General features: G+C 41.0%; 1 protein-coding gene across 2 annotated transcripts; it reads right to left on the reverse strand.

The window, feature by feature from the left end:
- Positions 1 to 1076: 1076 nt before the first annotated feature.
- LOC140362137 (mediator of RNA polymerase II transcription subunit 30-like) lies at positions 1077 to 9694 on the reverse strand. Of its 2 annotated transcripts, none has more exons than XM_072448191.1 (5): positions 9573 to 9694; positions 7516 to 7706; positions 5654 to 5812; positions 5494 to 5583; positions 1077 to 2260 (listed from the first exon to the last, which is right to left on the reverse strand). In XM_072448191.1, the coding sequence occupies exons 2-5, from the start codon at positions 7702 to 7704 to the stop codon at positions 2165 to 2167; spliced, it is 534 nt and encodes a 177-aa protein (XP_072304292.1). In that variant the 5' UTR covers positions 7705 to 7706; positions 9573 to 9694; the 3' UTR covers positions 1077 to 2164. The 2 variants fall into 2 exon arrangements, with proteins under 2 accessions (XP_072304292.1, XP_072304293.1); XM_072448192.1 differs by lacking the exon at positions 1077 to 2260 and adding an exon at positions 3489 to 3782.
- Between the last annotated feature and the right edge of the window lie 2248 nt (positions 9695 to 11942).

The following is an 11942-nucleotide window of genomic DNA, read 5'->3' on the forward strand; positions in this document are numbered from 1 at the left end:
CACCAGGGACACTAATTACAGTCACAGTTTATGCATCATTTACACAAAGAAACAGCTTTTTTGACTCTTTAAACATGAATTCAACAAAATAAAGTCGCTCTCATACATCTGTATTTGTCATATAAAATAAATAGTGACGTTAGATGAGTTTTTGTCCAGTGGTTGCCGAGTAATTTCCTAGTGTGATGTCATCAAGTACAAACAGGAAGTGAAATCATAAACCTTAAAAAAAAATGCTATTCTGAGATAACCTTTTTTTAATTTTTATTGGCCATTTTCGACAGGTGGAACTTTGCTAAAAACGTGGCACGGGCGTCTTCCCTGTAGGTCAGTGTTTTACTTCCCTGATAAAGAAACAAACTAAAGTTGAAATACCAGACCTTTTTCTTTAGTAGATTAGTACATTTTTAGTTGGACTTTGTGACAAACAGACCTTTATTCATCAAGCAGGAAATGAGCCAAAAGCAGCTCTCTGATTGGCTGATGGGCCTGAGAATCACTTCAATGTCTGAAAAAAGCTCTTCTAAAAGATATGAAATTCATGCACGTGGAACTCAACGATGCTCCAAAGGGTTTGTGACAAATGGGAACAAGTTAATCAGATTAAATCACCTCCTTAATCGGCGTGAACATCAGGAACCCGGTTTTAATGAAGGATTTTTCACTCAACGTGCTCCAGAGTGCTTTGGATTTGGTCATTTTTTTAATCTAGCTCTGCAACTAATGATTATTTTACTTATCGATTCGTCTAAAGACTTGCGGTTATTCTTTTGATTCATGGAGGAGTCGTTTAGAAGGAGAGTTTTATTCAATTTGAAGCAGATGAAGCTAAAGTGGCGTCGTGCTGGTGGAGTTTAATCAGACAAATGAGGTTCTCGTGTCTATTTAATGCATTTCCTGCTTTGTCTGGATCACAAAACCTCTTCTTGGCCCGTGCTTTGGAGCCCGAGTATAAACCAGTCAGCAATTATTCAATGACTACATTTTTTTAAATATTCTTGACTTATTTAGCTTGCTGTAAGAAACCGCACTCTCAAATAGAAAATGGTGATCAACCGTTAAAGAGGTAAAAACAAAATAACGACATTCAAACACTTTATTAGAAAACATGTCTGTACAAAACATGAGGTAATCAAACGACAGAACCTTTCGCCCCAAAGTTTACAAAAATACGTTTACTGTCAGTTATTTAGGGTCGAACGAGCACGAGGAATCCCACCGCCGCTGAACTCGCCGCGGCACCTGAGACGCAACAAACGCAGTAAAAGTTGATCCTGTTGAAAACCGACAAATTCAGAATATAAAAAAAGACTCAAACGGGTTCTGTTCACGCTGCGGGTCGTGTGCCAAATGGAGAAACGGGCGTCGTGCTGTTGTCACGGACGATAAAAGAGGAAGCTCCGTTTAGTCGGGCGAGAGTCGGCTTTTATCTTTTATCCTGTTCAATTCCAGTCTTTTCCAATAAGAATAAATGAAAGTGGCAGTCGTTTTATTCCAGACGAGTCAGACGTGTGAAAGATCGTGACCAAAAAATAAAAATAAAAATCAGATCTAAGTCTGGGCAAAGTAATAATAATAATAATCTGATTCGACCTGCAGCGTGAACATATTCAAATTCAGCTGCCAAGTACAGAAAGAGCAGGGTTTATAAGTAGAAAATGTCACAAATTGTATCAAATTAAGATGAATTTAACAAAAAAATTGCTCAGAAAATCCACAAAATGATTCTTATTCGAGGGATTTTGCTCGATTTTAATCCTAATCACGCTGGGACGGAACAAGGTTTAAATATATTTAGAAATCGTGAACTTGATGTCGATAGCGGTGAGGAAAAGAAAAACACAGATTTAAAAATGAGACAAAATTAGTGTTGTACGTTTAACTCGTTTGAATCAAATGAAAGACACTCGTCAAAAAGGAGTTTGTGAAGAGCGCTGTAAAGGTTTGACAACTTTCAGTGCCGGAATCAGTGCGTTCTCGTGAGTGAAACAGAAATAAATGATACAGTGATAAGATGAAACTCGTGCACACGTTTCCTATACATTGCAGGGCACAAAAGTCCTTTAGTCCTTTAGTAATCCCCAGAAAAACCTGCACAGGAAACCACAAAACACAAGAGTAAAGCGTCCTCTTCCCGCCGCCGGCCGTAGGGACACGCCCGAGGTCATTTCCGGAGCGTTAACATGGCGTTGACGTCCCACAGCAGGTTCCTCATCTGATCCATCAGAATCTTCATCTCCTGGTTCTTCTGACGCACTTTCTGCAGAGACAAAACACACTTTAGATCGACCGATGACACCAAACACGAGCGAAACACGGGCGGAACACGGGTGGAACACGAGGGAAACACGAGGGAAACACGAGGGAAACACGAGGGAAACACGGGCGGAACACGGGCGGAACACGAGCCAAACACGAGCCAAACACGAGCGAATCACGAGCGAAACACGAGCGAATCACGAGCGAAACACGAGCGAAACACGAGCGAAACACGAGCGAATCACGAGCGAAACACGAGCGAATCACGAGGGAATCACGAGCGAAACACGAGCGAAACACGAGCGAATCACGAGCGAATCACGAGCGAATCACGAGCGAATCACGAGCGAATCACGAGCGAATCACGAGCGAATCACGAGCGAAACACGAGCGAAACACGAGCGAAACACGAGGGAAACACGAGGGAAACACGAGGGAAACACGAGCGAAACACGAGCCAATCACGAGCCAATCACGAGCGAATCACGAGCGAATCACGAGCGAATCACGAGCGAATCACGAGCGAAACACGAGCGAATCACGAGCGAATCACGAGCCAATCACGAGCGAATCACGAGCGAATCACGAGCGAAACACGAGCGAATCACGAGCGAAACACGAGCGAATCACGAGCGAAACACGAGCGAATCACGAGCGAAACACGAGCCAAACACGAGCGAATCACGAGCCAAACACGAGCCAAACACGAGCCAAACACGAGCGAATCACGAGCGAATCACGAGCCAATCACGAGCGGAACACGAGCGAATCACGAGCGAATCACGAGCGAAACGCGAGCGAAACACGAGCGAATCGCGAGCGGAACACGAGCAAATCACGAGCGAATCACGAGCCAAACACGAGCGAATCACGAGCGAAACACGAGCGAAACACGAGCGAATCACGAGCGAAACGCGAGCGAAACACGAGCGAATCGCGAGCGGAACACGAGCAAATCACGAGCGAATCACGAGCCAAACACGAGCGAATCACGAGCCAAACACGAGCGAATCACGAGCCAATCACGAGCGAATCACGAGCCAAACACGAGCCAAACACGAGCCAATCACGAGCCAATCACGAGCCAATCACGAGCCAAACACGAGCGGAACACGAGCAAAACACGAGTCAATCACGAGCGAATCACGAGCCAAACACGAGCCAAACACGAGCGAATCACGAGCCAAACACGAGCCAATCACGAGCCAAACACGAGCGGAACACGAGCAAAACACGAGCCAATCACGAGCGAATCACGAGCCAAACACGAGCCAAACACGAGCCAATCACGAGCCAAACACGAGCCAAACACGAGCGAATCACGAGCCAAACACGAGCGATTCACGAGCCAATCACGAGCGAATCACGAGCCAAACACGAGCCAAACACGAGCCAATCACGAGCCAAACACGAGCGGAACACGAGCAAAACACGAGCCAATCACGAGCGAATCACGAGAAAATGGCCGTCCACATTTCAAAATACCAGGTCCAAACTACGGGAACACGGCCTCATCTGAAAGCCTGTCCATAAGGGAGATTATGTACTATTAAAATCAAATCAGATCAAATGTTGCTTTTACAGTGATTAATTACGATGCAGGTTTATTCTTACTTTTATAAACGCTTGTGTATTTTGGTTCCCACTTTGACTCAATGAAAAGACGGAAAAGACGTGATTTTGACATAATTTAAACTCAAATTGTGCCTTTCTTTTCCCATTTGTGGCATCAAAATGTTTTACTTTTTTGCCGACGCTGTGGTGCTTTTCTTCTACGGCTTCTCCAGAGATGCCACTCACTTGTGTTACACCTTTTATTGTGAATCACTGAATCATTTTTCACACATGTTAACAGTCAATTGAATTTTAATTCCATCCCATCTCCTCCGTATAAGAAAGGTAAACGTATTCTTACTCCATGATTTTATAAGATTACACGATGAAGTAGTAAAAATAGAAGTAAAAATACAAACCTGTCATTACATTTGTCCAGATAAAGCTACAGATCTGCTGCCCATCGGGACTTTCACCACAAATGTTGACTCAAAAGATAAAGATTTGAAACTCCTAAAATAACCCCTAGTGTTTAAGCATCTGGAGCCAACACTGCCCCCTGCTGGAGATAAAGGAAACCACTTTGCCTCGTGTGAATCTGTTGGGATTCAAATCAAAATAAAAAGAGCAGACTTGATTGTTGGTACGAGATGTACTGCTGTTTTTTGTGTGAGGAATATGTGAAAATAAATATGCGAGTATGAATGAAATATATCGCATAAGAATCAAAACAATACTGGACAAACGCAATAATCGACTAAATGTGTCGCAGTAACCGATAGAAATGTGCTTTTTTCTTTCTTTTTTAGTGAAATAAGGTAGATTTTATTCATGATTTTCCTCATTCCTTAAATTAGGCTCGATTTAGTCTTGTTTTGAATCTTTTTGACCGATACGTTCAGGCGCCATGAACATATTTTTAATTTGTATAAGAGATGTTTTACAAAAGTTGTGGAGATCCTATTTTCATTTCGGGTTCTGACCAGGGCAAATAAAAGGTGAATAAAATGCGTTTTAGCTGGAACTATGGTGCCAAAAAGTATATTCGAACCTGGCAATAATATCAACAGTGCAGTACTTTTGCTTTGAAATGTTGAGAGGGAATGAAGTACAACGAGTTTGTGCGATAATAAACGAGTAAGTCTGTTATAAGTTATATATATTAAAGTTATATAAAACACATTAGACACTGAACCGGGGCTGTCAAAGTCAACGCGCTTCGATAATTAACATGAAAAGGGGCGGAGCCGAGGTCACATGGTTCAAACGACGACAGAACACTCAAAAACTAAAAACTATGACTTAATTCGACTATGAAATGTGAGATAAAATGTTACAAAGCGCTTTGTGACTGATCAGATTACCGTATTCTCCGGACTATAAGTCGCACCTTTTTTCATAGTTTTGGCCGGGGTGCGACTTATACTTATATTTATACTTATATACTTATACTCCCGGAGAGACTTATATGCGATATTATTTGTCATTTTCACACTTGCAGTGCAACTTATATATGTTTTTTTCTTCTCTATTATGCATTTTTAGCCAGTGCGACTTATGGAAAAAACGGTAATCACATTTTAAAGTGTAATTACTCTGATGACATGGATTGTCAGCGCTTCATTGAACATAATAATAATAGTATGTGTTTATGAAGTACAGCAGAGTAAGAGTACACACCTCCATGACTTCTTTGCGCTCCTGGACGATGGCTGGACTACACGGCTCCGCTTTGGCCGACAGAAGCTCGTCCCCCACGTACGGCACCAGCTGCACACGAGTCAACACGCGTCAGTACGACCGCCAACGGGACGGCGTTTGATCAATAATGAGCGCTGACCTCGGCCGGCGCCTCCTGCAGGTCGGAGGTCATCTCCACGCAGCGCTCGTACAGCAGCCGGAGCTTCCGGAAGAGCAGCGCCAGTTGCCGGAGGTGCTCCTGGAGTTTGCCGAAGCGGTCCTGGTACATGGCCTGGTTCTGGGTCACGCCGTTGGGAAGCTGCAGGAAACACACCGTCGAGCGTCGGTTAGAGGGCGAGATTTAAACCGTGAGAGGATACAAAAAGTCTGTTTATGTTTATGGGTTTAGCCAGACCAAAGCCAATGAAATCGGGATTGTGTTTTCCTCCAGTGCAGGAAAACACAATCCTGCTCCAGTGAAAGAATGAAAGTGCCTATGACAGGTTTTTACAACTCTCTAATTTTCTTTTATTGGATGTACATTTACATTATAGATTTACACTAATCGGGTAGATGTTTGCGGAGAAAACGTTGAACGTTATCTGTAGAAAATGACAGGAAGTGACATCACACGAGGGACTCTCATTCCAGACAGAAGTTTATGCATAACTTACATCTTTTTTTTTTTTTTTACCTTTCAGCTAAATAAAGTCGAGCTCTCATATTTTTATAACAATGACTTTTGGCCCAGTGTTTGCTGGGTAATTTTTCCTGGTGTGATGTCATCAATTACAAACAGGAAGTGAAACTATAAACCTAAGCAATGAGCTGTTCTGGGATCATTTTATTTAATTTCTAGCAACATTTTAAATATATCTTAATTGCATTTTAGTTCATTGAGTGTAGGGGGCGCTTTATAAGGCGCTGGTACAGCTGGCAGCCCGGTGTAAACGCTCTCTCTTCTTTCTCACACTTATTGTGCTTTATCTCCTATATTTTGTAAATATAGTTAGTATATTTTTTCTATTTTACTGTACGATAGGGACACGCGCTGGAATAGTTTTTTAATTCAACTGTTTTTGACTTTTTTCGGCTGGATTTGAGCGTTTTTCGTTGCGTTCGTTGTGTTGTTGTGACGTGAGCTAGCTCCGAGCGAGCCCACCAGCCCCCCCCGCGCCCTCCGGCCGCGCTAAAGTACGGCGTGTCGTCGGTACACGTTTATATACACGTTTATATGAAAGAGGAACTTCACGAACGATCGGGACACGCACTGGAATCGCTTTAAATTAACTTGTTTTGACTTTATTCGGCTGGATTGAGTGTTTCCGTCGTGTCGTTGCGATGTGTCTTGGCTCTGAGCCCCCCGGCTCCGGCCCCGCCCCCCGGCTCCGGCCCCGCCCCCCGGCTCCGGCCCCGCCCCCCGGCTCCGGCCCCGCCCCCCGGCCGGCGCCGTACCGCGTTTCCACAAAGGAGGAACTCATGAAACTGCGGAGAACAGTCGTCTTACCCGGAGATCGTCACGTTATCCCGTCGCAATACTGACCTAACCTAATACTGATGTGCAATTCTGTCATATGTGCAATTGCTGTTGGAATTCATGTGCAATTACTGTGAAATTCATGTGCAATCTATGTGCTGTCGTGACACATATTCATGTGCAATTACTGTCGTGATCACATGCAATGGTATTTATGTATTTATGTATTTGTCTATGGGAGTTTTTATTTATTTATTTATAGGAGATCTTCTACTGAGAGTGTTTTTCAGACTTCCTATAAGTGATCTGTTCTTCTGTATCTACCTCTGTATCTACCTGCGTTGCACCAATGAAATTTCCCCATGTGGGACAATAAAGGAATATCTTATCTCATCTTATCTTATCTTTAAAGTCAGGTACAAGGGCGTTAATGCTCCCGGACGTGTTTAAAACGTCTGAGTTGAACTGAATCTTTATTCATGAACGTATCAATAGTGAATCTGCTCAGAACTGCCATCGCCGTGTTGCCGTGGTGACGTTTGCACCTGCGTGGCCCGTGAGATCTGAAATATCTCCATGGTCCTGGTGACGATGTCCTGGACCGTCTCCTGCCCGATGCGGCAGAGGAACACGGGCGAGATCTCCCTCATGGCGCCGGGCTGGGGCTGCTGTCCCGGGGCAGCCGCGGCTCCGGGGGGCAAGTGCTGCTGCTGCTGCTGAGGGGGGGCCGCCATCGCTGACAAGTTCAAACAGGAAAACAGAATCAGCTGAGGCTTGGGAACGGGAAAAGGGCTGTAAAAGGAGCTGAAGTGTGAATAAAGACAATTGGCAAAACGCAAAGACTGCAGTTTTTGTACTTATTGACTTTGTAATTGCACAAAAGCAAAATATCCTGAGTTATTCTGCATAAAAACTGCTAATGCTGTAGTTTGGATTTGAATAGTGTCGAGGGATGTCAAGATTATTAGTCTGATCGATAATTGTGATTATTTACGTCACAATATTATGACTGAAAAATTACAATTGTGACATTTTTAGAAGGATTTTTTTATTTTTTATTTCATTAAATCAATAGGAAAGCGTCATTCTTCAAAGTAAATTAAGTCTTTTAATTTTTAGTTAAATCAAAAGTATTGTGACAATTTTAGAAGCAAAATTAAGTCCGTTCTGCCCAGCGTTTCATCAGAAAAGTAATAAACCGAAATGTAAAGTGCTTTACATCATCATTATCTTGCGGTTTATATCAAATAGATTTTCATAAAGCAGGTCCCATATTGAGGAGCGGAAAAGAGCTTTTAGGATTTTATTGTCATTTTGGTCGCGATGTTAATGATCGTGAATAAATCGTTTATTCTCACACTGATCATTCGACTAAAGAAATGGTGACATTCTCTAGCACAGACAATGTTCTGAAACACATGGGATTCTTGTTTACCTCTTCTCCTGGACACGATCAAACTGTCAACACAATTTTGTTATTCAAATTTTCAGCTCTAGAGGGAAAATTTACATCAGTAAAACTCATAACTAGAACAATCAGATAAACCGATAATCACGTCTGAATATTAACGTGCGTTTACATGCAGAAGGAAAACCTGGGGACACGTGTCGGGTGATTAGGACGGCGACTAATGATTATTTCAGTGGTCGACAAGTCAAACAGTTATTTCTATTGTGCATCGAGACTATTTAAATAGATTTTTAACCAAATAAAGGTTGAAATATGCTGACTGAAGGCTTCTAGATAAACCATATTTACTAATAAAGTCTAATTTAAATGATGATCTGAAGTTGTTTATACTTTATGGACATTTGGATCTAATGATGCAGCTGTATTTGTTATAAAAAAAAAAAACTGTCTTCATGAGTAGTCCAGGTGACAATTATGATTATAAGATACAGCTATGACTTTTTTATGTGTATATATAGTTCACTGGTCACAATTAGTTGATTAATCGATGCAGCCCTTGAGTTGATTTGCAATTTATGTTTTTCAGACTTCCTATAAGTGATCTGTTCTTCTGTATCTACCTCTGTATCTACCTGCGTTGCACCAATGAAATTTCCCCATGTGGGACAATAAAGGAATATCTTATCTTATCTTATCTTAAGTAACTGTATTTGAAGACAAAGTGCAATTTATGTATAACTTTTTCCAGTTTATTCACGTTTTTACCACATTACAGTACTTTATTTTTTCAATCAATTTACTTTAATCTGAAATCATTAGATTTTCGGGGTTTAACGCGAACAATTCAAATTGTATAAAGCAGTTTTTCCAAAGCTCACAAACCAAACGTCAGTCAAAATCAATCAAATCTAACATTCAAGATGATTTATTTACTGTGCAATATAAATACGACTTAATTTATGCCACTGATTTAAATTAAACCACACAATAACACGCAAGTCACGAGGGAAATGAAACAAACAATGCAAAATGCCACAATTAAGAAAAACAATAATAAATTAAGTGCAAATAAATGAGGTTATTGCGCGGAGCTGAAGCTAGCGCCAAAACAAAGGGAGAATGCGCTGACTGGAGCGGAAAAGCGTCACAACTAAACTTCTAACGCCGCAGATAAAGCGTTTCCGGTCTTACCGCGTTAAAGCCGCTTGAGTCGAGCTCGTCCCGCGCTGAACGTGTCGCGAAGCAGAGTTTATTTCAGAGTTTCACGTTGAAGAAGTCATGATGATGGACGATTTCAACGAAGCAGCGCCATTAGGTGTTGTGGTACGTCACTTCCTGTCCCCGCACTACACTTCCGGTCCCCGCGCTGAACACGTATGTCCACCAGGGGGAGCTAAAGCAGTCTGATACATCTGTACTGAATGAACAATAAACGACTAACGCACATTTTACTGACAGTTTAACGATCATTCAACACAATAAAGGTGTTTTATACTATTATTGTTTGTCAAATCATAACTGTCGAGTCATTTATATGGATTTTTGGCTCTTGTTATCAGTATGGTTGCTAGGTAACAGTTGTCGTATTTGCTGCTCATGTCCAACCAGGAAGTACAATTGTTATTAAACTTTACAAAAATGGGGACAAATCGGCAAAATGTTTAGTAAAATCTGACCTATAATTGTGTTCGTTACGTTAGTGAAATATGTAGTCTAAACAAATTTAAATTTGCAATATCTATATGTCTATATGAATCCCCCATGTGGGACAATAAAGGAATATCTTAATTAGAATGTTTTGTTTATGTCTACATTGTACTATACATGATTACAAAAGTATTTTTCAACGTTATATAATGTATATTAGCCAAAAACAAGATAAAACCAGTTTATAACAACCTCTTATTTGGGTTGTTGTGTTGTGATTGGTCATTTAAAGGGATGAAGTTTAGGACATGGACATTATGTGAACAGGGTTAAGGTTAAAGGAGACATATCATGCTTTTTTTTAACATACTTAGTGTTGAATTATAAGTATATTGATCATCATTTTACATTTTGCTCATTGTAAACTGCAATATTGACCAAAAACGGCTTAGTAGAAACATTTCCCTTCAGTTAGATTGTCATTAAAGTGTTTTTGAAAAGTGACATTTTAGAGCCGTATGTATCACTCAGACATAATGTGAAGAGGATGTGGGCGGGGACAGGGGGTAGGTGAGAACAGGATTGACTCCAACATGCCTGAATCAATCAATCAACATAAATACAAGTCTGAGTAAGCTAATGATGAGGAAACACTGTTATTACATGGATAAAATCTCGTTAAAGTGTGTTTTGGCATTATTAGATGTTCAAAGAAACCAATTTATGTTTTATTAGCATTATTGTATTTTAATATATCCCCGTTGAAACGAATGTGTACAATTCCCACATTTGACAAAAGGTAAATATATCTTACGTCCATTTCAAACGCTCAGATATCAAACACAATGAGTCAGAAAACAATATAGTTTTTTATTCATTAAAATACAGTCACTTTGTTCAAATCTATCGCAGAGTTTCGTGCTTTGGACCTTTCACTGCGGTTACACTTCGAGACTCAAAAACTCGTCAAAATGTCCACACGTTACGAGGAGGGTAATTGCACCGGCCGCTGCAAACGTGGGTTTCAATGGCGCTTGTTTCGTCCGTTTTGGTGGGACTCTGGAGGCACTGGGAGCGGGCGATCCGAGCCTCGTCTGAAGGCAGCACGTCCACGTCCAGCAGACTACAACGCGTTATAGAAAAGAGAAAAGGACGTCTAACATTGCATAGACACGTGATCTTCTCTTTGAACATGAACCTTTTCACAACATGTACCTAGAAAACCATACGTTCTGTACTTCAGTTTGTCAAACCTAAATCGTATCGTTCATTTTCTGCCAAAACGATATCACAAACACAAAAATACACTCATCACTTTGCAGGGAATGTTCCGCGTTACGGCATTATCAAACGTATGCACCTCACGTCGTGTTTTTATTGCACAAAAACATACATTCTCGCCGCAGACCTGACGCGTAACTCGGCCCAGTCACGTCTCCATGGAGATAAGACAACGTTCCAGTGAAACGTTCCGGGTAAAGTTCAGAAAGCGACACAGTGCACCTTTAAAATATACTTATTCAAAACAGATTTAAGTAAGTATTATAAAAAGTATATATATGCAGATTTTACAAACGTTGTAATGTGCTTATGACAATCATTTTACAGTTTATTGGTGCGAATTTAAAACAAAAATAAAAAGAACAAGTGGAAGGAACAGTCTTTTTCCTTCTTTTTTCGCGCAAAATCAGAAGCTAAAGTAAAATTCAAACTTATTGCGACACAAAATGGCAAAAAAAACCTCAGAAACAACGTCAGTTTCCTGGACTTTTACCGCAGTTTGTGCATTAATAAAAATACCAGAGAAAAGTAACTTGTGCGAGTGAATAACCAGTGCAACTTCTAATCCCTTTTCTGAAAAACTCACCCCCATTTTATACATTTTTCTATATTATAAATGGCCCGAAACGCCTA

This window comes from Eucyclogobius newberryi, unplaced genomic scaffold (genome assembly GCF_026437365.1).
Source record: "Eucyclogobius newberryi isolate DKJ021-1_F unplaced genomic scaffold, fEucNew1.0.hap1 SCAF_16, whole genome shotgun sequence".
NCBI lineage: Eukaryota > Metazoa > Chordata > Actinopteri > Gobiiformes > Gobiidae > Eucyclogobius > Eucyclogobius newberryi.